Source organism: Python bivittatus, unplaced genomic scaffold (genome assembly GCF_059951505.1).
Source record: "Python bivittatus isolate LINGU-HERP-01145 unplaced genomic scaffold, Pbiv_v1 ctg000020_np1212, whole genome shotgun sequence".
Lineage (NCBI taxonomy): Eukaryota > Metazoa > Chordata > Lepidosauria > Squamata > Pythonidae > Python > Python bivittatus.
The window spans coordinates 77,365,476-77,391,911 of NW_028277030.1; the positions used below are offsets into that span (position 1 = coordinate 77,365,476).

A 26,436-nucleotide genomic window follows, 5' to 3' on the forward strand; every position below is an offset into this window, starting at 1 on the left:
TGGTGTAGTGGTTAAAGCTTCAGGCTAGAAACCAGGAGACTGCGAGTTCTAGTCCCACCTTAGGCACAAAGCCAGCTGGGTGACCTTGGAACCAATCACTCATTCTCAGCCCTAGGAAGAAGGCAGTGCCAAATCACTTCCAAAAAACCTTGCAAGAAAACTTCAGGGACTAGTCCAAGCAGTCGTCAGGAATCAACATTGATTCAAGGCACCAAAAAAAAAAAAAACGGGGGGGGATACATCTGTTATACACATGGACTTCAGTTGGGCTTCTGGTTGCACTTTCTTCATGTGCCCTGGTTTGCTCCAGGGACATCCCATATTGAGAAGATGGAGGAGAAAGGATAGGAAATGGGAAAGAATGAACCTGTGTCTAAGATCAGATGCTCTTCTATATTTGTTTGGCAGAAAGTACCTGTTAAAATCTGTGGCGCTTAACTAAAAGTTTATCTGAAAATACCCTTATTTACCTGGAAATGTTAACTTTTACTGGTGGTATTGTCATTATTTGTTAAGATTAGTAAATCTTCTCTTTGCTTTTTAGGTGCAAGAATTGCTGAATACTCTCAGCTATATGATCAGATTGTATTCCGGGAAACCTCACCCAAAACACAGAAGGTTACTTCTCAAGAAACAAACATAAGATACTCCTCACCTGTGTCCACATCTCACTTAGCTGCAGAATGCTTAAAAGCTGAAAATTGGCTTTTGCACTCAACATACAGTAATGGAGAACTCTCTGATTTTTCTCCTTGGCCAGAAGCTCCTCGCCTGAAGACAGAAAGCTCTCTTTCAGAGATGGGGACAACACCAAATGTGAGACCTGCAACGTGCTCGGTGCCTTCCTTTCAGACACCTCTTTGTCCGCACATTCCTGCACAAAGGTGGAGTGCTATTATAAATCAGCCCAATAAAGAGAATTTGTATCACAGCCACCTTTATAATTCTTTAGGGAGGACAGAAAGCAGTACAAAGCCACAGGCATACAGCAGATCACAATCTTCTTCCTCCATTGTGCTCCATAAGTCCGAAGAATCAATAAGTTATCCACCTGAAATGGGGAAGAAACATTTGCATTCAAACAGAAAGTTTCTGACTGACCACTGTCAAGAATCAGTGTCCATGGTCACCCCTGACCATCCAGCCTGTGATGGGACAAAGCAGATCTCAGAAAATGTCTCAGAAATGATTCTACAAGACTCTCAGAAAATTCTAAGAGTTAACAGGAACTTACCCTCAAATGCACAAATAGCAACCCACAATTATTTTAGTAATTTTAAAGATACTGACAATGGGGAAGGAGATGATGATGACTATGTTGAAATTAAATCTGAGGATGAGGGATCTGACTTAGAGACTTTCTATAACCAAACAAAGGACTTGGATTCCAAAGTGAATACGCACTCTACTCCTTCAGAAACTCACAGTGGCAAGTTGCTGGATTCTTCTAAATTATCAGATTCTTTCCTGACAGCATATGGTGATTCAGACAAATTGAACGATTACCTATGGAACGTGCCATCTAGTAGTCAGCAGAACATCGTCCAATCCTTAAGGGAAAAATTTCAGTGTCTCAGTTCAAGTAGTTTTGCTTGATGTTTTCTTCCCCTACCCCTGTTGTTCTGCCTTAATGTGATAGTTACAGTATGACAACCAATTCTTGTAAGTCATATTGCTGTATACATATTTCTAACTACCACTATAGGAACAATACCTTGCATCTGTTTGTATCATTCTGTTCCATACACTGTAATCTTAGCAACTTAGTATATATGAGAACTGGTGACATATACCAGAATTTCATAGAAAGGGAATCAAAAAGTGCAGTGGAACATCTTCAGGAGTTAAACTTTGTGTACTTCATAATTTACTTGCTTAAAGACCATTTACAACACTGAAGAGTGAAGTGCTTTGACTGGACTGAAATGTACTAATGTGTCATATGTATGCACTAGTTATGTTTCCACATAGTTTTAATTAAGTAAAACTGCAAATGGTACAGACCAAATGGATATTTGGGATCAAGGAGGAACATTTTTCTAGAATTCTAGCTTAGAAAACCCTTTTATTTCAATGCGCTAAATACATTCTTTCTATCCCGCCTCCAAGAAGTCATGTCCCCAGCTCACAGATTTGGTACCACAGATCAGCAGCAGCACAGGACCTACCTGCAGTGTCTACATACTGACTTTGGCATCAGTCTGAACGAGTCTGAATGGGCGTAGGTCCCCGTCTAGGGCAACCAATCACAGGGCATGTACGGCCTTTTTAGTCTTGACCCCAAGCATGCACGTGGGTCTAGGGACAAATTTAAAATTAAGCCTACAAACTAAATAGCTTCTTCAGGCTGGAATAGTTTGGCTCCCCCCCCCCCCGCTAATGTTGCTGTACATACCCTCTTTTAAGATAGCTTCAGTTTGAAATACTTGAAAACAAAAATATGTGAATACACGATCTGTACAACCAAGTTTCACATGAAGGACATCAAGAAATCTAAGTACCAAGTGAAATACATTTTACTGAGCAGGATTTGGTTTCTTACATCATTCCACCAAAAAGCATAACCACAGTCAGAATTTTTAGAACGTCAGCAGTGACTTTGTGATGTGGCAAAAGCCCTCAGTTAACAAGCGTATAATCCCTTCTTCTGAAATAAATACTGAAGGAGCTATGGTTGCTGAATTACTTTGAAATGCATCATTCTGGTGTTTTTTCTTAGTGGAATACAAGTTCTGGAACACTTCTATTTTTCTTACGTCTGGAAGCTGCCCCAAATTCAGTAGAAAAGCTGGCGGCCAATCAATGTGTGTTTAGTAAACAGATGAAAAGTTAAGTTCATATGAATTTAGGAAATTTTTATTTAATAAAACATGTAAAATAATATAAATATAGTAATAGTAATCTGAATATAGTAATGTCATGCCTGCTTTGTTATACTAGAGGATTTTTCTTAATCTGATAAAGTAGTGAAATATGTAAGATATAGTCATAAGGAACAAGCCTCAGTATATTTTCAGTACTTTTTAACCTTGCTGGCAGGGAATAAAAATAGCTGAAATTCAATATGGATGAGCCTAAGACACTGTTTTTGTAAAAGCAAAGGGAATGGTGATTTTCTGGTCTGGATGAAAAAAAACCGAGGAACCCCACCTCCAACTTCTTAATCTAGTTCTTGATTTGTAGATAACTTTGTGTTGATAGCATCGTTCCCCTACCCCAAAATTACAGAGGAAACGATTTAATTTTTTTTTGGAAAAAACTATTTTATAAAATATGTAGCCAAAATAGAAAGGAAACCAGTGTTCATTTGTGTGAATATTAGGTATGCATTTGGTTACTTGACAAATTCAGATCACATGTTTTTTGGAAGATATTTTATATAGATTTACAGTTCTAGAAGGCTAAATGTATTCAGGTTTTCAGCCCGCTCCAAGGATAATTTTTCTTTTAAAATTCTGGAGTTTAAACAGAATCAAGTAGGTGCCTTTTCATAAACAAAATGTGAGTTAACTTTTGGGTTACTATCACTCACAGTAGATAGGCCTACAAAGCCACTGAGTGCTTCTGAACACATTACTTCATTAATTATCATGGGCAGAACAAAAATATGGGGGAAAGCAACAGTGGTTGCTAAAATTAGAATACCGGGGCTAGGGAATATGTAAGTGGCTTGCTATCACATGTACTGTACATTCTTTATTGTCCCATTCTAAAGGTGGGCATATCTCTTTAATAAGTTACCGCTCTCCTTCACAACTTTGAAGAAATTTTAAAGGAGCCTTATTTTTAACCAGGTAATATTGTTTGTAAAATAGCCTAAATTTTTTTAGAAAAATTATTTCTATTCTGCATTCACTGGTAGTACCTGCACTATACTACTGGACAGATGCAAAATGAAGTTGCTTATTCTGGATGAATTCACATCTACTTTCCTAGTTTCAACAAATCATGCATTACTATTTTATTCTATTGATAAGAAATAGACCCTCTGTGTTGCACTTTTACAAAACTTATTTTGTAAAGACTATGTAAAACCATATGTACATGTAGAAAAGTCCAGCTTTTTTCCCCCTTTGTTATGCTTAAAAGCTGAGTTTAAAGCATGTCAAACCTGTAAATAAACGCTGCTTAGAAAAAAATAAATACTAGTTGCTTGCAGTAGTTACTTGGATACAGACTTTTTAATGAACTACTGTAATATCTTGTCATACCAAACACTTTAGCACTTAATGATTAATTGCTGAGTTTGTTGCCCTCTTTAAGATGCTGCAGAAATAGTACAAAAAGTGGCAGAAGCTCCATATTTCAAAGAAATTTAGTATGTTCCAACATCCTTTAAAGCTTCACTATGACAACCTTCAGCAACCTAGTTCTGCAGTAGTCCTCACTTAATGACCATAGTTGGGACTGTAATTTAGCTCGCTAAGTGATGTGGTTAAGTGAAATATCACATGACCAGACCCAATTTTACAATCTATCTGCAGCGGTCACTAAGTGAATCTCAGTGATTATGCTTGCTGGAAGCCAGCTGGGAAGATTGCAAATGGCAATCAAATGACCCTGGGACACTACAGCCATCATAAGTTAGGCCTGGTTGCCAAGCACCCAGATTGCAATCACGTGACCACTGCAACAGTCATAACTTCAGGCACCAGTTGTAATTCATTTTAGCATCGTCATAACCTCAAACTATCGCTAAATGAACAGTTGTTAAGTGAGGACTACCTGTATTCTCTTTCTCTGTCCATGCAACAGACTACAGAAGGCATCACTACAGCTTGAATGCAGAATCAAATGCATTCAAGCCACAGCAAGAATGTGGGATTTCTGCACCCAAGAGTAGTCAAAGTGGAGAAGGGGCCAGGCAAGATGAGTACTAACACTGTTTTCACACAAAATAACTTTTCCTGCACCCATAAGAAATACTCAAATCACTACAACTTATTTGGAAAAAGCCTGTCTAGACTACCAGGAGTGGAACCTAATTAAGAAAAATTAAACGAGCAGGCCAGGAGTAATTGTCTACAAAGTAAATCCACTTACAGCATCTTTGGCCAACTGCCAAAGTTTACTGGCAAATTTATACAGCAATAACACAGCAAAATCCAAAACAAAGGACAGCTGCCAAATCCTTTAACATATTGTGAAAAACATATTTTGCAGTTTTTGTTTTGTTTGGCTGCTGGTGCCAACAGCAATCATAGCCTGTTCCTGGCTACCAACTATTGTAATTTTCCACAGTGTTCCAGATCTATGCTACCTCAAATATTCTGACTTATTTTGGAAGCTTTAAAATGGTACAGTAATTTGTAGACAATTTATCTAGGAAGAAATCTGCTATCAGAAGTCAGTCCACATTCAAATATAAGACATGATTTCTTAAGCCCCGTCAGAAGCTATTACCTAAAAAGGAACATTTCTTCCCTTCTCTCTTCTTGAAAACTGAAGGATCGGCTTAAATTTGCCAACATAGTACATAATAGACTGGAACGTCTGTCTAGCAACCCCGTATTCAGGTTATTTTCCTTTGGGGCAGATACAAAAAGAGGTAACACTCAGAGTTGAGATGGTAACTTCATGGTCATATCCACCTCTTAACAAAAAAAATAAGTTGCTGTAACCTTCTCCAGGTCTGTTTTCTGACCTCCCAATCTATTGTACCACGTTGGTAGTAGTGGAATTTCCCTTTCAATTACTAACATGGCCACGGCGACACCAGGAGTCGCGTTCAACACGAAGACTTTACTTTTTAATCAAGGTATTATCGAATTGTGTATTAAGACTCAGGATTTGCCTCCAAATCTGCGTAGTACAGGACTTGAAAGCTGAGACATTCTCCACGAATACATTACTTTTTCCGAAAAGACAAACCCTCTGCTCACTATCGAAAAATGCACGGGTCAGTCTCACACACAGGACTGCGGGCGTCCAACCCAGATCTCGTTTGCAGCCTTTCCAACGCTACCGGTGACCTGCGAGGCCTCACTCCTCGCACCAAGACGGAAAGGAAGTGCAACAGACTCCCCCCAACGAGCTCGGCTCCGCCTTGCCTCCTGCCGCCGGAGCCAACCCAGCGCTGTCCGGCCAGCACCCTACTCCGCCTCCCTCCCAGCCGCAGCACGTCCTTCCCCAGAGCCCAACCACTCCTCCCCGCCGGGAAGCACAAGCCACTCGTCGGCCGTCTTCTCCCCTCAGGATGAGGTTCTCCGCCTTGCGCCGCCTGCTCTGGAGACCAGCGGGGCCGGCCGCCGCGGGGCCTGCGAAGAAGAGCGGCGGCGGCAGCGGCGGCGGCTCCCCTCGCAAACGGCTGCGCCCTGTGGCAGCCACTGGCCCCACGGCGCTCTTGCCCCAGCGAGGGATGCACAGCACGCGGGGCTACTGCGAGAAGCAGCAAGGCGGCGGAGGCGCTCAAGGCTCCGCGACGAGGTAGGCAGCCGCCCCGGGGAGAGAGAAGCGGGCGCCGCCTGGCAAGTCCCGCCGCTCGCTCTTTCATAACTAGAAACTGGCCGGCCGGCGCCGCACGTGGGAGACTTACCAAGCCCCGCCCTCGCGTTGTTGGGTCTGATGCAATAAAGCCGCTAAATTGGCGAGGAGAAGGAGGAAGTGGCGGCTCTCGGAGCCAATCAGCTGTAAAGAAGGGAAAGGCGCGGTTTCCCCAGGCCACGTGACTACCTCCTTCTGATCTGCCGGCTTACGGGGCTTGGAACGTTAGCGGACCGGGACTGAGTGGGATGTTCAAAGCTTTGCCACGTAAAGCGGCCGTCAGTCCCGCTGTTTGCGCGTGTATCGTCGCTGCATTTTGCAGCCGTTTAGGGCTGTTCATCTTTCATGGTTGTAGCCCCTTTAAAATCAGTGGCAATTGTTGGAGCGAGTTTCGCTTGCCAAATGGGTTTCGTGACTTTTGAAAAGCTGGCAAGAAAAATAGCACATCTTATGGTTCAGCCTTTTGTATAATTTGTATAGTCCGGATACCAATAGAGGCGAATATGTGTAGCTCAGGGTTGAACTGTGGAGTCCTTGGGGTTCTCTGAGCTTGGTTGTTTTCTTGCAAACGTTTCATTACCCGGCTAGGTAACATCTTCAGTGCTAAAATGGGATGGGGTTTGCTCTCTGTTTATACAATATATTGCGGCATGCCTGCCAGTCTTGGTGGGGGTGGGGGTCTTGTATTGTTCCTCTGGTAGGTCCTTGATTAGGGTATTTATTGTTCACTGCTCGATTGTGTACCTGGTGGTAATCTCTGCTTATCTGGGTGACGATTGCTGGTGAGGTGATCTTCTGTTCTTTTGTTTTCTTTTCTATTGTCTCTTTTGAATAGTGTGTAGATGCTGTTTATCTCTATGTATCTGTTGATGGCTGCCTTGTCTGAATACCAAGCTTCCAATAATTCTCTTGCATTTTTGGATTTAGCTTGGTCGAAAATGTTGACAGTTTCCCAGTTAAAACTATGGTTGAGTCTGTCCATGTGTTGTGAGATTAAGGAGTTTTCACATCATGTCTTCTGACTGCTAGTTGGATGCGCTCTGCAAGCCTTCTGACTGTAACAAACACTATGTAGGACATAGCCGGGTAATGAAATGTTTGCAAGAAAAGAACCAAGCTCAGAGAACCCCAAGGACTCCACATAGTCCAAATATCCCAGCTTGCTGAGTGGGATTTACTGTCTGGTAACGTGTGCAGTTTTGAAGGGACAGTCCTCTTGCCTGGCAGCTCAATAGATTTGGATTTGTTTGCAGCAAGTCTGCAACAATATACACATTAATTTGCAAATAGCCCCCTTTGAACTTTAAACGATTTGCGTTGGATATAGTATATATTGAATTAAATTATAAAATACTTAGGATTTGGATGTGGGAAAAACCTGCTTTTGAGAAACCAAGGGTTTCTTATCAGGGCAGCATCAAAAATCATCAAAGATCAAGTTTACATGGCACAGAAACTGGCAACCATAAATAGAAATGGTTTTACAGTTTTGTAGTTTATGGTGCTGTAGTTTTTCTTAAATATTGTCTTCTAAATAAATAGCTCTCTCTTACTTACTGAAAGTTGGCCTAGAAGGTGCTCAGTGAATAGTGCCCTCCAACAGAATTACAAAGGGCAGAAAATAAATGAATGAATGAATGAATAAACTCTTATCCACTATTAGTTTATGAAGTTTATTTGATGATGCAACTTGAGGCTTATTGTGGGGGGGGTGTTATGCTCAGTCAACATAGAGTCTACAGAGCAAATATGGTGGTGTCTTACATGTAGTATTGTTAACATGCATTACGTATTTATGTTGAAATGAGGTATGGTTGAGACTGAATCCATAAAGATACCAGCTGACAAGAAAAGTCATCATATTACCCATTAACACATTTATTATTATTATTTCAAGAGAAATAATTGAAACCTCAAGAAAAGCCCTGAATTTACTGAAGCTAGAACACCCTAAATTTAAACCAACACTTTCTGTTATACAGGTAAGGCAAAAATAAACCCTGCAGGATTTTTTGTTTCAAAAGTGGGCTGTACTTTGTGGAAGAAAGGAGTGTAATAGCTAATAATAATATTTATAGGACTCCAACTGCTGATGAAATTGAAATCTGTGAATATACAGTAGCACTAAAAACTGAGTGATAACTGGGAAGTTGGGATCTGTAGATTTTTTTTTAAAGAGAGTTTAAGAATAAGATTCTTACGCTTCCTTAATAGGTGGGTATAATATATCGGAATCAAATTTCAGGCTGAGCTGAAATTTTCTTTTTCCCTCAGTAAGAATCACATGGTTTTGGATCTGGTGAAAGCCCTTCCTCTGCCGCCCTCCTGAAAAACTGGTCTGAATTCTGGGTGCTGCTTCAGGCTGGCATTCCATATTGAGTTATGTTCTGAAGCTGAAAGGGAAATTGGCACAATTTGTACAAATGCTGCATTGGCTTTAAGGAGTCTAATGCCCTCCATTGGCCATGCAGTCTTGGGGTGGTAAGAGTTGAAATCCCACACATGTTTATGGAATCAGAAGGGAAAAGCTGCACTACACTGCAAGTTCTTATTGTGCCGTATGGCTTCATCTTCTGTATGGGAAACTGCTGTGTGTGCAGAGCAGCTGTTGCTATAAATCTGCCCATATACCGAGAAGAGCCAAGATGCTACATAATCTCCTGTACTGGCTCCTCGTCTTCTCATTTTTATGCTATGTACCTGCAAGTCAGGCTAGTATGTTTCCATTTCCGTCTTTGTTGAGGCTTGTTTTGCTTCTGTACTACTGCAAGAATGTGAAAGGGCCAGGCTTTGCTAAAATAATTTCAAAAAACCTGCAAAGCAGTTCAGTATTGTGGATCTGGTGAAAGGTGTTTGCTAGTGCAGCCTGTCTTGCCTCTTATATGCTGGTCAAGGAACAGAAGCATTTTCCATCCAGTTCAGTTAATCATATTCTTGGTTTCAAATCTCTGATTCCTGGTCACTTTTTCTTCAGTTATAAGTTGCAGATCATTGCATTTTCCAGGATACTTTTATTGAGCCTATTACGTCGTTATATCCCTTTTCTTTTTTATTCCTTCAAGGTTGGCGATGATGGTTTGGGACAAGAAATGATCAGAAACGTCGCTGAAGAGGTGAAAATATGAAGAAAAAAAAAAGTCCCCTACTAAAAACAATTTAAAATATTGAAATATGATTAAGTTTTGTTTGAAATCCGTTTTTTCTTTTGTAGGTCGGCTTGGATATTGTTCATATTTGTCTTCCCCATGACAGCACTGAAAATGAGGTAAACATTTTTAAAATTCTACTTATTTACATATTCTGTATTGTTGGATTGATAAAATCGTTATATGTTGCAAAACACTGGCTGCCATCCATTAACATAATCTTAGAAAGACTTATCTTGGTCCTATGCAAGTTTGCTCCGCTTTCTGCAGAAGCTACAGGATTCAAAAGGTACTTTCCCAATCAGAATCCAAAGCTGTTGAATATAAAATGTTCAAATAATCAAATAAATAAGCTTTCAACTCAGTACTATTTGGGGAATTATTTTCAGGACTATCACTGCAGGAATCTCACACTCCATTTTATGTTATTTATACACACTGGTTTTACAATGGCATGACTATGAAATGAACAACAAGAAAAGCAGTCACTATGGTGTAAATCCAAAGATCCCTTTGTGCAAAAGGAAACATTTCTATGCACAAATAGTTACTTTTCTTAAATGCAGCTTTTTGGGAGATACCAAAAGCTACACCTGAAAATATAAGCTTTTCTGTATTAGATATGGGATTAATGGATCCAGATTTATAATCCAACAATAAAGTCAGCAATATTTTAAAAAGGAGTTAAATCTATGGTGCTATATCCAGTTATCTGGGAATAAGCCACAAAGCTTAGTGGAACTTGCTTTTGTGTAGACATGTATACACAATTTTATATAATAGAAAAATGTGGACTTATGAAAAGACATGTGTTATTGGGAATTGAGTGCAAATTATAGCTAACATTTATGGAAACCTAAATGATTAATACCAAGCACATACTTTACTAAAAGAGTTTCCTGAAGGATTCCACAAAAAAATCATTATTATTAATGTTTTAGGTTTTTTTCCCCTGCTATGATTTCTGCCAACACTGATTATTTTCATGTTTCAAACCCTCAGATTAAGCTAGATACAATAATAAGTGCTTCTGAAGCTTAATTACATGTTCTGACAAGCTTATCCACAAATGTTTTCAGATCTGGCAAGTTGGTACAGTGTAATGAAAATATAAATTCTCTTGAGGGAATCTTGATTTCTGGTGCCCACATGGTCATACCCATGATGGTAATCTAGAAGTGGTTTATTACTGCCTTCTTTCAGAATGTTTTTTTCAACTTACTATGCTATTCTTTCATGGTGGCTGGCCATTAAGTACTAACCATATCCAACCTATTAACTTTTTTGAGACCAGTTAAGTTCATCTGGATGTTCCCACTTGCTTTGTAGATTATCTCTTTGTAGATTATCCCATTTATGTTTGTTTGTTTATAGTTCTTCCAACTATCTTTATTCCCCTGCCCTCCATTCTGAGAGACTGAAAAACCAAAGCAAGTTCAAGAATATGGAGAATATGGCTATTAATGTAAAGTCTTAACGATTGTCCCCAGTACTGGAGACAAAGAGCTGGTTTGATGTAGTGGTTAAGGCACCAGGCTAGAAACCGGGAGACTGAGTTCTAGTCCCACCTTCAACATGAAGCCAGCTGGGTGACATTGGGCCAGTCACTCTCTCTCAGCCCTAGGAAATAAGCAATGGCAAACCACTTCCAAAAAATCTTGCCAAGAAAATTGCAGAGACTAGTCCAGGCAGTCACCAGGAATTAAAACTTACTCAAGGCACACATGTGTGTGCACACTCACACACACAAGTACTAGAGGCTGCATGCCTGAATGCTGGAAGACACAGGTAAGAGAATACTATTGTAGTGTTTTTCTCCCTGTGGATTTCCCAGGCTGACACTTACGGATAGAAAATATTGATCAACGTACACTTTTGCACATAACTCCTCTTCCATTTTGTGGATACTGAGTTCTTAAAAAGCAGTCAGCTACTTTTTTCCTCTCACGTTCTTATAATATCCTCCCTTACCCTACTCTACTAGAGCATATTTAGGGAGGTACAGTGAGCTTTATGGGTAAGGAAAAAAAAGTGTCCTATTATTTCTGCAGAGGTCTACTGTTGTGGTGATAGTATGAAAGCTCTACAATGGATGGAATTTGGAAAGACTTACTTGCTTTTATGGCAAATTTCAGCTCCTTATTCTGGGACAGAACATATTTCCCCCCTAAAGCTGCCTTGAGAAGACACGTTGCTTCCTATCCTTTTACTCAATAGATCAAATGTTCCTGACAGGAATTGTGTAGCTTTGCTTTGACTGTATTCTTTCTATTGACTGTCTGAACTTGTGGATTGCTGCAGATTCAAATTTAGCACTGATAATCTGACTCCTACACCCACCTTGATGTGCTTTCATCTAGCATCATTTTCATATGGTATCTTTACCATATAACACCATTTCTCAGTTGGACACTGGAATGATGTAGTTCATGTAACTGCTATAAATGACATAAGCACAGATATGGCCATAGTTGGGTTTTTTTTTACAAATGGTCATAATTGTGAGTATATTTTTGCAACTGAAAAAACAGGACTGATTCCATTTGTTATTAGGCAGCTTCTTCATATTTTAAACTTCCAATGTCGTCATACGTGATTTTAATTTTAATGTGGCAACCTAGCTCTTTTAAAATTTGACCTTGGTAACCTTATATTACCTTTTAGGTCATAGGTGAAATCATAAAACTCAATGAGAATCCTAAAATTCATGGCCTTCTCCTCCGCCTCTGTAGAGAGTCATGCACAAGCAAAGTATTGAATGCTGTGAAACCAGAAAAAGATGTGAATGGGTAAGTTAAACTTTGTAAATTTCATTGGGCAGATGTGGATTTTACATCTTTAAAGTTGTGCAGGCATATGGATTTCCTACTTCCTAAGATCAAATGAGTAAGAAAAATAAGCTAGAAGATTTGTGAAATCAAACATAAAGCTGTTCTGTAAATCATGTTGGTTAGAACATGACCTTAGCATTCTGTAAACCCACAAAAGACTGTGCTTAAAGATATCAGATGCTGTTCTTAAGTTTGCCTGGCTAATTCAAGACCCTTCTTAGAGTCTTTTATTCTGTTCCAAGCTGCTGAGATGTTTATATACTGCTATACAGTACCAGCAATGACAAAAATCCAATTATTTAAACAATAAAAAGTCAGATTTTCCAAATATATTATAAAAATCAACACCAGATTTCTTTCAGCCATACCTGGATGTTTCAGAAATACTCTTCATTTCCACCTCCTTGGGGCCAAGCAAAAGTGGTGTGAAAGCTTTGGTAGTACTGTGACAAAGGACTTAAGGACTTTGCAATTGTCTTTAAGGGATATGGGCTGTTACTCATTCTGAAGAATGCTGGAGTAGCTTACCTTATCCAGTGGTTTTCAGGAGTGAATTTAGAGCAAGGGAGCCTCACTCCCTTAGTGCATTGAGTGCATTGAGCAGCATATAAACTGCTGTACTTGGAAAGTGGGCTAGGCTGGAGCCTTCTGGGGTGAATGTTAAGAGGCAGAAATGGGAATCTGGAAGTTCTCTTTGATGTCTGAAGCTCCACACACATAAAAAAGAGCAACAGTGCTAGCTAGGGGCTGCAGTAAAGAAGTTGGGTGCCTGCTTGCAGGTGTTGGGGTGCAGTTTTTACACTCCAGGTTTCAGGCCTGATTTGTCACTCCTACTCTTTCCTCCAAGTTGTATTCAGCTAAAACTAATTGCCTGAGCTGTTGGGGACAGGCGGTTTTGGGGAGAACAAAGGATAGAAGACACAAATAAGATGCATTCAGATGTTAAAATGATTCATTGAGAGAAATAAATAATTTTTTGGCATCAATAGACCAAGGGTATGCAATCTTAAAGTGGGGCTTCATGGTCTGGGAAGGTGTGAGGGCCACACCAGGCAGAGCTGGACTAAGTACCTATGATCCATTGTGTTTGTTGCTCTGCAGTGAGATGGGTGGTGACAAATTTGAAATATAAATAAATAAATAATCATTTTGATTAGCACTTGTTACTGATGGTTCTGCATTGTCCTTATGTCGTTATTGTTCTTTTAAAAACAAAAACCTTTTGCTTGCATTTTTGTACATAATTGCTGTGGACTGTCACCTTCCCCTATTTTTGTTGCAGGATAACAGATTTTAATTTGGTACGATTAGTGCATGGAGACATGCATGAATGTGTGGTTCCCCCTATTGCCAGTGCAGTGATCAAACTTCTGGAAAAACAAGGTACAGCATAATAGTAAATGATATTTATTATCTCAAACCACTGTTCTTAGCTTGTCCCAACTCATGTTTGACCTGCCTGAATGAAATATAACTTCCCAGTGACAACTTTTTCTTTCTCAATAAACAGCCAACCTTGCAAATTCATTGTTCAGATGAATAGGAATCAGTATTATTTACTGTAGTAAACAGTATAAATCTAGTGTCCTACTGGTTTGCAAAGCTCATTTGCAATGAAATTGGCAATGATTTCTGCTAGGCCACCTACTTGTGTCTGAAGTAGAATTGCTCATGGGCATAAAATGTTGATGCTATCCAGCGGAGAAGGAGGAGAAGGATGTTGCTGCCAACCTTCCCTTTACAGTACAGATAGTCCCAGTTTAAGAATGAGTTCCGCTCCCAGGGTCTGTCCTTAAGTTGAATTTGTGTGTAAGCTGGAGCAGTATTATTGTATAATATTGTATATGTAGTATTGTGTAATGAACTCGAATCATTGTGTATTTTACCTGAATCACTGTGTATTTAACCTGAATTTTGCTACAATAGGCTCCGTTCTTAACTATGGGTCATCCTTAAACTGGGCATTCTTAACCCGGGGATTATAGTGACAAATAGAAAAAGACCATATAAAGAGAAGAAATAAATCAGGTTACCCAATCCTTCTTCCTTATTTGCTTGCCTGTCAACTGCCCATTGCCTCTTGCACAATCTCTACCACTGATGAATTGTAGGTTGTAAGTTTGTGAGTTTATTCACAATCACCAAGATAAGTACCTGGCAGTAAGTTTCGCCAAACTGATATGATATCTAGGACTGTGTGTGCCTCAAACGTGATTCTGAAGAAGTACTTTGGATTACTCTGTTATGCCTCAATGTCACCCAACGTTTTCCAGATTTCCACAGGAGTCTGAAAAATAGGTGCAACTCGTTAAAGTTAATGGGACTACTGAATAGCAGAAATGTACTTCATGCATGAGATTTCTCTGCCCATTGCTCATTTACTTCTTCACTATAGAGTTCTTCACCAACACCTGAACCAACTGTGGGTTTTCTCATAGTAGGCCACTAAAAAGCAGCAGAGAATTAAGAGTCTCTGATTATATTTTTGGCTTTGGAAATACCATGATCATAAGTGATATTATAGCGCTTCATATTTGAAGCTGAAAAGATGCTTTGGAGTGGGCATAGGTGCATGTACCTTGCTGGCACTGCATCTTTTCATGAGCTTGCACAGTAGCTGTGTGATCTCAGGAAAACACAGGTTTGAATTAAGGAGTTGCTGGTAGCATTCCCATACCCTTTCTAAAAGTGTTTTGTCGGCATTTAGCTCAAAGTCATATTTTCCTAGCATTGCACAGCTACCTCATGAGCCCAGGAAAAGATGCAGCTTTTTTCAGGAGGTGCCAAGCAGGTGCGGTGTCATAGCCACATCTGCTCTAAATCACCTTTTCAAGTTTGCATCCAAAGTGCTGCACATCCCTAATGTTAAAAATGCAGATTGGGGTGATGCTAGAGTGAGGAAAGAGGAACTAAACCCCTGAATGCCCTCCACCTCAAAATGGAAATGAGTACTATGTGTTTGTGTGTGAAGTGAGTGGATGAATGAATGAGAGGGAGGGCATTATGGGCTGTGAAAGGGTGTGAAATAACGTGAACCCTATTTAAATTAGTAGGACTTCTGAGGCTTTAATAGAGGGCATAGAGGTAAGATACTGCAGTTGTATTTTAATTAAAGTAATACAGTACCACACACATCTGTTTTGGACTCAATGCAATTAGGGTGGGTAAACATGCAATATCTATAAGTAAAATGTGTATTTGTCAGGTTCAGCCCAAGAATCACACGAGAGAGTCTGGAAATCAGCTCAGCTCCTTTATTTGCTTGCACCTAATAGACAGAATCTCACCAGACTAACTCTAACTCCCCAATGAGAGCAACTACAACCATCAAGCCCTTAGGGAGGGGCCAATCTCTTCCCTCTTACTTTCACACAGTCCAGCTGGGGGCTGAGGAGATGCTTGGAATGTCACTTCCCCTCCCTGTAACCTTGAAGCTGCCTTCCAGAAATCCTCCCCACTCATGCCCTTCACAGTATTACCTTTAATTGAGCAAAATTATTATTATTATTATTATTATTATTATTATTATTATTATTCCACCTTTTTAATGTATATATAACTCAAGGCAGCGAACATACGTAATACTCCTGCCTCCTATTTTCCCCACAACAACCACCCTGTGGGGTGGGTTGGGCTGAGAGAGAGTGACTGGCCCAAAGTCACCCAGCCGGCTTTCATGCCTAAGGCAGGCCTGGAACTCACACTCTCCTGGTTTCTAGGCCAGCGCCTACCACTACACCAAAGTGGCTCTCATTTATGTTGTTCGAGTTGTCACTAATATTTCTGCTGTTCACACCAAAACCACCATTCCTCATATATGTGCGTGAAAGCATACTTCTGTCTATTAATCTGTCAAACTTAAGCAAGTATCTCCTGCCCTGCTTCACGGTGGTCTTGATCATAGGAAAAATTCTGAAACCACAGGGCTGGGCCTACCCCCCCCACCCTTTTTTTTTTATGGTAGTTTTTTCACATGAGCGATCAGGTTAGGAAATCCAAGCTCCCATTTTAACATGTTTTGTTTCATTTTGTTTCTCCAGTAATTTGCTGTTACTGTAGATAATGAGAGCAATTGTTACCTTTTGCTTTCAGCATGTGCTACCCTGGATGGGAAAAGAGTATTACTTTTGGGTGTCCAAGGTCCTTTGGAAGTCTCCCTGCAGCGCCTTCTTCAAAGAAAAGGGGTCATGACTATGAGCTTGTCATGGAAAATGAAGCAACTCCAAACAGTGGTAAATATATCAAATGTGTAATACCTTTCTGTCTTGTTTGTTTGCTACTTGTCATTATGGATCACTCAGAATTTTGAACATGTTACAAAAGTATTTGTTCCTTCAAGGAGCTTAACATAAAGAAATGCAAACCAAGTATACGTTACTCCATCTCTAGAGTGACTAGCTGGGTCTGCATATCACTATGTCCTAGTTTTTAACCATTTTTAATAAGTTACAATTCGCTGGGTGCACAGATTGTAGTAAAGGCATAAATTATGGATTGCAAAGTTCACTGCGCTATTATCTCCTGTACTCTCTCTTTCTCCCATTCCTGCTCTTTCTTTACTTTGTGTTCAAGATAACATATGAACAATCAAATACATAACCTAACCACTTCCCCACACTTTGGAATGCTCACCCCTGCTGGGATAATTAACAAGAAGGGAATTAATGTTTGTATTTACATTCATTGGAGAGGAAGGGATTACAGTACAAGAGAGTAAGCAGGCCCATAATGGGGAATACACATTGAAAGCAGTGCGCTAGGTCTGGCAGCCACCAGCGCACTACGCAAACAGGCCAGTGTATTCCCATTGTGGGCCTGCTTACTCTCTTGTAATCCCTTCCTACAGAAATTGCATGTTCCCCTTGCCCCCGCTTTCTGGTCCCAATTGCCGTCGTAAGTCAAAGACTACTTGTATATACATTCACGTCACTGCAAGCATTTCTTATAAATTTATCTGTAAATATATTACACAACCAAGCATCCTTATCTTCCTCCCTATTCCGTGTTGAGCCATTCACAAAGCATTTCTTTTACCCCACGCATGCCTTGCTTCCGTCATATACTGCTCATATGACCTTCAACAACCAATCTTCAACTCTTCATTTACACAAGTCTATTCACTTTTTCATGTGCTTTTTCTAAATCAACAAAAGTACAATCAACTTTATTTCTCCCATTCCTACATTTCTTAGTGACCTACTGTTAGTCCTTCGAGGTAGTCCAGATAAGAAGCATGACAATGTATACTAACTCTATTGTAAGGTTACATTAATAGAATCTTGCAAGTCTGAAAGTACCCCTCTCATCCCTCACTTTTACTCTCCCCAAAACTAGAGAGGGTATCTTCTGAGTTGCTTTTTCCATCCTTCCTCCTTCAGACTCAAATTTCATTTATCAGACCGTTGTCTAAGCTGTGGCTCTTTCTCCTGTCTCCCAAGGTCATTCCCACATACCATTACACCTACTGAGGAGCAAAAATCTGGTCTGCTCACCCCTTGCTTGGCATAAGCTGCACCGTACTTCCCAGTTTCTGTTCACTGTCACTCTCATACCCTATCAGTCAAATATGTCACCTTCCCAAAGACACTTAACAAATGAATCCCCTTGGGGTTTTTTTTCATTCATTGGCAACAGGACCAAAGAAAGTGTCAATGCTGGTGAAGCCAAGAGAAGCTTTGTCATCAGTGGGCTTTGTTTAGGTTTTGGCCCCAGCAATCACTTGAGGATACTGATTGCAAATTCTGGTACAGTGTAATGCAAAAGCATTGCAATCTCTCCAGCTAAGTCAGAATCCAGCTCCCAGTATTTCACAGATTTCCAGAAGGTGGCAGCCATGTCAAATAAGGAGGCTGATCTTTTGTATCTGGATTTCATAACTCAAAATATAAAATATGTTTTCCCTAAACTGAACAGCTGTGATGCTAAGATACGTCTCCATTGGCAAGATTCTGTTTATTCAGCTGCTGATGTTACTGTATCATTTTGTAAATGAAAGTTTAGAAAAGCATAATTGTTGTCCCCAAGGGCAAAACAGCCTCCCTAAGTTTTAAAATTCTGGCAATCATCCTAGCTTGTTTTCTCTTAATAGCATCACGTTGTACTTAGATATTTATTCTGATAATTGTTTGTGCAATCACAATCAAAAGATCATTTTTTATTTTATTACTATAATATACAAACAACTAGAAAAAAAGAAGAAAAAAATTATTACACAAATACAAAACAATACATGTGAGAAACTTCCCAAACTGAACAAACTAAAGTGGAAAAAAAAATAAAACCAAATATATGTACCTACATTTATATACACATAGACATTTTAGTAACTATATAATGGTGACTCAGTTAATACAAATTCAAGTGAGCATATATCTGCAGTCCAGGATTTTAAGTTTAGGGTAATAATTTATTTTCAACAAAGCAAAACCATTTTCTTGACTATGATCCTAACTTGATAGATTTTTCCCTTTTTCAGGTTTGTCCTTTAGTTTTTCCAAAAAAATATGGTCATCGTAGTAAAATCTAATTATTTTTGCCTGAAAAATCTGTTGAAGGATACCTATACATTAGAATACTTTGAGGTCTGGACAGTAGTTAAAGAGACTTAAAATTAATCAAAACTGATCCCACATGCTGACGTTGAGCGCAAATCAAATCATATATTCTTTGACCTTAAATACAAATTATCTTCATGCATTCCAAATTATTCAATGCAGCTTTTTTGCATTCTGGAATAGTGCCATTCTCTTTCAGTATAGTGCATCATTTCTAGAAAAGATTGCAGAAATCCCAGAGCATTTGAATCACCAGAGGTCCAAGTGAACCATAAGAATGTTTTACATAAATTTAGAGAAAATGAGAATAATTGCAGTTTAAGTTATTATAGTGCTATTACAGTAACAGAATTTCTGAAAGAATACTGTTAGTATCTAAGTTGGTTCCGCATCATGAGAAACAGAAGATTCTGCATCATGAGAAACAGAAGATTCCGCATCATGAGAAATGTTCATATTGTCCTTTAATGTGCTTGAGTTCATCACTCTTAGGAATAAAGCACAGAAGTTAGATGAGAGAACGCCACGAAAATGTGAAACATCCAAGTTCTCAGTATATAGAGAATGCTACTAACCTCTTCACAATTCAGGTTGCAGAGTATGACCACAAGATTTTTCCTTCTTAGTTCCAGCTTGATTTCTACTCTTGATTATGAGCAAACGCTGTTAATGTTAAACATGTCAAGCACTAAATTTGTGTCGGTATGGTGAATGGCCTGTCAACAGACCTTTTCTGTAGAGATGAATAATCAGAAAGGTAATTTCTGTTGCCTCCAGAAAGGAGGATTTTTTAAAAAGAGAGAGAGAGAGAGAGAGAGAATGAACATGTATCTGAATAAGGTTGTTTGGTAGATATCCATCTTGGGATCTATTTGTTTATGATGATACTTTTCCTGTATGGAAACTCACTTTTCAGAGGGGATTTACTAATATGAAAAATAATGTAGGGAAAAAAAATAATCCCCTCTTCTTTCTCTAGTCCATTGTTATGGGGAAATTTGGAAATGTCTTTGGCCATATTAAAGGAAAACAAAACTGTTGTGAAATACTATTGCAAATCCCCATGTAGTATGAATTTTGGTCTTGAGATTCATTCCTGAATCCTTGATTTCTTTTGGTTTTGGTGGACATATTTCTTTAACTTAAAGATCAGCATTTGTCTTAGAATATAGTCAGTCCTCCCAATCTAGTAATCTTCAGATATATGGGGACTGCAAGTCCCAGAATCCCCAGCCGGCAATGGTGCATGCCTCCACATCTGGAGGATATCTGGTGGGAGAGGCCCATGATTCACAATTCTCAAATCAGCTTCATATCATAATATGCCAGCCAATTGATGTGGAACTGAATGAGGGCTTGGACAGCAGGGACAGACACACTCTATCTGTCAATATGATAAGAACAAGAGTAAGCATTTCTGAATGACTCTTGGAATTAGCAGGGCATTGCAACAAGAATTGGGTGTCCTGCTTTGCTTGAGTGGAAGTGATTCTCATTAATACAGAGCCATTGTTGGATATCCCACTATAATAATTTTCCCAGTTTTGAAACAAGCATTCTTGTCCTGTTACTCATAGAGGAAACACCTGTGTATGATTTGCAAACATGGAAAAAGTAATTATTCCTTGAGTTGAAAAATGTAAATATATTGATTGATTGTACTTTTATACCTCCAGACCCCATAATGACTCCCAGTGGATTACATCCTAAAACATAAAAACATTATCAAAAACATTAAATCACAATAAATTAATCAAGTGCTAATATAATACAAATATGTGCAGTGGTGTCAGCTGACTCCCCAAATGCCCTCTGGAACAGTTTGGTCTTCAATAGCTTCTAGAAGGCCACAATGAGTTTCCCAACCTAACTTCAAGAGGGAAGCCATTCCATAATGTGGGGACCACAACTGACTGTGAGCCCTTGACTCTTTTGCTGCTCAGGACTGGGGACATCAAAAGATATTGACAGGATATGCGCACTGGATTGTTTACACGGGCTGCTTCAACATGGAAAAGATTGTTCTGTAACTGCCTAGTTGCCAAGCTGGAGAAGGTTTTACAGGTTTAAACCTGAATATTGAACTCTATTGGGAACCTATTGGTTATCAGTGTACTAACCATGTTATGTGACCATGATGATTCTGATTTGCCAATTTATGAACTGTGGCATTTTGGAACAATTACAGTTTCCAAGCGGTTTTCAGAAACAGCTCCATGTAGAATGCTTTGCAATTATTCAGGTGAGTGGTGGTAAGTGCACGAGTCCCTGTGACTAGGGACTTCCTCTCCAGGTAGGGGTACACTTGATGCATCCTCTGAAATAGCCAGTGTTCCCCTGGCCATACTAGCTGAGAACCCATGTAAAGCAATCAGTCAAGCCAACAGAGATCCCTTTTGCACATACAGTAATTTTGTCTTGCTTGGGTTCAGCTTCAGCCTGCTTCATGAGCTCCAGACTCTCATCCAAGATGTGTACAGCACCTCCAGTTCAGCCTGGGCTGGAGATGTATAACTAAGTATCATCAGAATACTGATGAAATCTCATCCAGAACCAAGAGATGCCTTTCTCTAGCGATTTCATAGAGATGTTAAACAGCAGAGGGAAGAGAATTAAGCTCTCCAGGATGCCACAAGCAGACTGATACTGACTGGTATTACCTGCTCAGGAAGAAGTAGAACCTCTGAAGCACAATGGCCCCAGCTCCTAACTCACACAGGCAGTTCAGGAGGATACAAGGGCTGATGGTAACAAACACCACTGAGAGGTCAAAATCCCAGAAAGGGTTCACAGGTCCTGACAAAGGTCATTTATCAGATTAGCAATGTCATTTCTGACTCATGACTGGGGCTGAATTCAGACTGAAATCAGTTTACATAATCCATTTGTTTGAGGGTATTTTGTAGGTGACATCCCGCCACCTTCTCAGCAACCATCCCTAAAAATGATAGATCGCGAATTGGCAATAGTTATCCAAAATTACTAGGTTCAGGGGTAACTTCTTGAGGAGAACTACACCACTTCCTCCTTCAAGGCTGACAAAAACACCTCTCCCAATGGAGAATTGATTACTTCCTGGACCCAACTCATACTATCTTGAAAGGAGTCATGAAAGTCATGGATCAAGCCCAGAGGTGACCGAGGTCGTACTAATGAGCACCCTCTCCACTTCACCAGAGTCCACAAGACAAAAGGAGATGCAGCAGGCACTGCAAAGGGTTCTACCTATGAAAGTCAAGATTATAGCAAATCTGAGCAACTTTTGCAGCAAAATGTTCAATATCCCATGTATTTAATTAATTAATTGAGACCTACCATTGGTCTTAGCAAAAACATTGTGATTATTTAATTTGATCTTGAAGTGTATAATGTCACTTAAGAAATTGATGTCAACTGCAGTGGAATGTAATCTTTATGGAGTTCTCAGTAATACTGTATCTTGATCATGACATACTGGTTTACGGTGCATGAATTTCTGTAGATTTAACATTTACTCTCTTATCTGGGAATGGGAGGGTCTTCAAAGATGATATCATCTTCTAACTTTAGTCTCACTGAAGTTGTGTGCTGCTATGAACTAAAGTTTCAGAGTATTTATTGGGTTTAATCTGATCCAGATTGCTAGAAGAAAATGCTAATGAGAATGAGCATAGAGAACTTTTACCTATTCATAAGAATTGGTTACATGATTGTTTCACATGATTTTTTTTTTCACTCTTTGCAGTGTGATCTCATTAATGGATTTTGGAACATTTTACAATGTGTAACTAGTTGTCTTTTAGATATATGTTCACACTTCTGTCAGTCTTTTATCACATTTGGTTTCAATTACAAATGGTATGTGTTTTGTATTGGCTTTGCGGACTATTTGGAGACCATATGGTGCATTTGCAAGGAAATGGATTTGATTATTTAATTGTTTTTTCCACCTTTTGCTTAGTTTTAGACAAGTCTATGGAAGATCCCTTATAACGCGAAATGTGCAGAAGCCACTGTTTGCAAGGTGGATCAGACTATTGAGACAGGTTGACCTCCTTCACCTCTTTGTATAGATGCAGTGTATTGTGGAGTTCTTGGTGTTTGGTTGTTTGCTTGCAGACATTTCATTACCACTGATGATGTTACCTAGTTGGGTAATGAAACGTCTGCAAGCAGACAACCAAGCTCAGAGGGCACCAAGAACTCCACAGTTCAACCTTGAGATACAGATAATCTCTTCTATTGAAGCAATGTATCTCTGATCATCTTTGCTATGTCAAGGTGCTGTGACATAACACCTCAAGATAAAGTACCTGACTCTGGCAGGTTAGTAAAATTGCATGCTGTTAGTAATTACTAGAGATCAGTATTAATTTGTAAAGAGCAAGTCTTGCCAAACTAATCTTAATTTTTTTTTTATTGAACTTCTTAGTAGATTGTTGGAATACTAGTATCTTGGACAAAACAAGCTGATTAGTAAGGCCTGTGCCTTGCACTCCTCACATTTTCATTAATGAGAAAGAGGATTTGCTTATTAAATTTCAAATGACCTAAAATATAGTGGAATAACACCACAGAATATGGTAGTAAAATTCAGAATGATCCTAATAGGTTTGAAAAGGTATCATAGGAAAGCAGATCCTAAAATGCAGTTAATGTTATTTATGTTATAGCTCTTAACCCGTAAGAAACAAGATAACCTTATAAACTGCCCTGATGTCAATAACTCATGTCCTTATCACTATCTAGGTCTGCCTTTGGAAAGTTTCTGGAAGTTGCAACTGTTAAAAAATGCAGCAGCTGGATAGTTGGTGGGACATCTCTACCAGTGTAGAATAGCACAAATTAAAGTTGGTGTATGAGTTGCCAGCAAGTTTCCAGGCCTAATCCGAAGTACTGATCATTACTTTTAAAGTCCTATGTGGCACAGCACTAGGATATATGAGGTAACACCTCACCAGAATTTAATCTGCTCCTCTGGTCATCTATAAAAGGCACATTGACCATCTCCCCTCCTCCTGAGGTTACGCTGAGTATAGAAACATGACAGGTCTTCTTGTAATGCTATGTGGGAATGACCTTGGGAGACAGAAGGAAGTGCCGCAGACTAGGCGATGGTCAGATAAGAGGTAGCTGAGCCCGCAGAAGGAATGGGGACATGGCAAACATCTCAGAAGGGATCCTCCTGAGTTTCTTGGACTGTAAAGGCAAGAGGGGAGAGATGTACTTTCAGACTTGCAAGATTCTGTTAATGTAACCTTATAATAAAGACAGAGCTAGTACTCCTGGGGGTGCTTCTTGTCTGGACACAAGGCTGACACTTCTCCATGATAGCCTCTACCTTGTGGAACTCTCTCCCACAATTTGTGCAACCCCCACATTGTTGACATTCTGTGGAGGGCATAGGGAATGGCCTTGAAGGACAGGAGGAAGAGTTGCTACCAAGGCGTGGTCAGATAAGTGGGGGTTGAGCCTGGGCTAAGAAAATAACTTGGGAAAACATACCAGAAAAGCCCCTACTTAGTTTACACAAAGACAGAGGGAGGGAGGGGGAAGCAAATTCAGACTTGCATGATTCTGTTACTATAAGTGTTACAATAAAAGTAGTCCTGACCTACATGGCATTGGTTTCTTATTCTGGTCTAACTTGTAGGGCTGACACACATTCCAAAAGCAAATTAAATCTGTTTTATTTCAGCATGCCTTTGGCCCCAGTTAAGTGACTGAGGGCATCTCTCTTTGGTTTTTGATTGGGATTGTTAGGTTGTTCCTTTTGTTTCTTGCCATTATATTCTGCCCAGAATCCATTAAGATTGGGGCAGGTTATTGCTATTGTTTATAAATACATAAATAAGCAAAACCATGGTTTAGATCTAATTTGTTCATATACACTAAGTTATAATTTAACAAGGCACCCAAATTCCGCCACTGTGTTTGACTGAATTTTAATTTGTTTATAAAATAAAACCATCAACGTTCAGCAAGGCTCAGCTTTGGAAAGACGGTTCACATAGCTATTTGCTCTTATTTTTCCTTTTCCCCAATGCTGCTTTTATATAATTTCAGGAAGGAGATGGGATAATTAAGTTTTGGCATTATGGCTCATTAAAATAAACCAGTTTTCAGTCATGGTTTATGAGGTTGCCTAGTTTACGATACATATATGCATATTAATTTCTCAATTATTTAATCTCCTTGTTTTCTGTCTATAGCTGATTAAGCATAGTATCAGTACTTTGTGTTCCCATATATATCCTGTAATATAATCAAGTGTATGTTCTTCTATCCATCTTAGCTTCGTGATGCTGATATGATGGTCGTGGGCAGTACCAAACCTAAAGAGATCTCGGTGGCTTGGAAAGAATCCAAGATCACTACTGTGGATTGTTCACAAGGCACTTTATTGGGTGAGGTTCTGAAGATGTACAGTACAGTAATAAATGCTAAAGCTTGATGTTTGTATCAATTTTTTAATGACAAAGAAGTATGCTCTTATATCCTGAAATTTAAGATAAAGGGCAGAAAAAGGAATATACCTGTAGTGGTACTGAAACAGAAAAATCCTATGGATAGTCCTAGTTTAGCATTATTTGCTTCAGCAAATTGATTCTTGCCTTTATTTTGCTACTGGCATCCCTGGATGATCATTCTTGCTGGCTGTTGATATAGCCGTTATTGTCTATGTTTGTCCTTTTTTCTCTTTTTCCCCCCCCAAACTTTGGGGAGCAGGGCATTAACTGGTGTGTTTAACTTTGAGTCTCAAGGTTAACAGATGGATTTTCCATTATTCAGTGTCACAATAGAGAGACAGCTTGGTGTAGTGGCTAAGGTGCTGGCCTAGAAACCAGAAGATTGTGAGTTCTAGGCCTCTCTTAGGCACGAAAGCCAGGCGGGTGACTTTGGGCCAGTCGCTCTCTCTCAGCCCAACCTACCTCACAGTGTTGTTGTGGGGAAAATGGGAGGCAGAAGTATGAGGTATGTTGGTTGCCTTGAGTTATATATAAGAAAGGTGGAATAAACTAATAATAAGAATGGGAATAATAATAGTAATAACATGTGTTGTCACATGTTGAACAACTGGATGATGGAGAAACTTAGAGCAAAGCACAGAGCACTTTTCCACAAAATGAATACAATGTCCAGGCATAGCTTGCATGTGTAAATGAATGAGATACTACAGATAGACTCTCCTCATGCCTTCAAATGCAATATTTTTCAATGGACTCTGTTCATACAAACAGCTACAAGAATGTTCCACTCTGTTCCTCCTGGCATCAAATCAGCTACTCCAGTTTCCAATCAGGAAGAATTCTGAAACTCAACTACATGTTATCTCTGCACTGATAAAAACAGTTATATAAAGCCAAATCAAATAGGCTGAAAAAACACAGAAGTTTAAGCAAGGGGGAGAAGAGAATCAAATGTGATCTCTCTTGTTTCATA

At 39.5% G+C, this 26,436-nt stretch overlaps 2 protein-coding genes across 4 annotated transcripts in view; both read left to right on the forward strand.

Moving 5' to 3' along the window:
* PLEKHG1 (pleckstrin homology and RhoGEF domain containing G1) overlaps window positions 1-4,407 on the forward strand; it is a 113,692-nt gene extending 109,285 nt beyond the window's left edge. For all 3 annotated transcript variants that reach the window (XM_025176154.2, XM_088141971.1, XM_088141967.1), the window contains one exon: window positions 545-4,407. In XM_025176154.2, the coding sequence (XP_025031922.1) occupies window positions 545-1,596 (1,052 nt within the window). In that variant the 3' untranslated portion in view covers window positions 1,597-4,407. The remainder of the gene's footprint in view (window positions 1-544) is intronic.
* A 1,533-nt stretch (window positions 4,408-5,940) lies between these two features.
* The window catches only part of MTHFD1L (methylenetetrahydrofolate dehydrogenase (NADP+ dependent) 1 like), a 135,853-nt gene continuing 115,357 nt past the window's right edge, over window positions 5,941-26,436 (forward strand). The window contains exons 1-8 of the mRNA XM_088141979.1: window positions 5,941-6,426; window positions 8,381-8,465; window positions 9,546-9,596; window positions 9,695-9,748; window positions 12,294-12,418; window positions 13,743-13,843; window positions 16,553-16,692; window positions 25,289-25,400. Coding sequence (XP_087998105.1) covers window positions 6,197-6,426; window positions 8,381-8,465; window positions 9,546-9,596; window positions 9,695-9,748; window positions 12,294-12,418; window positions 13,743-13,843; window positions 16,553-16,692; window positions 25,289-25,400 — 898 coding nt within the window. The 5' untranslated portion in view covers window positions 5,941-6,196. The remainder of the gene's footprint in view (window positions 6,427-8,380; window positions 8,466-9,545; window positions 9,597-9,694; window positions 9,749-12,293; window positions 12,419-13,742; window positions 13,844-16,552; window positions 16,693-25,288; window positions 25,401-26,436) is intronic.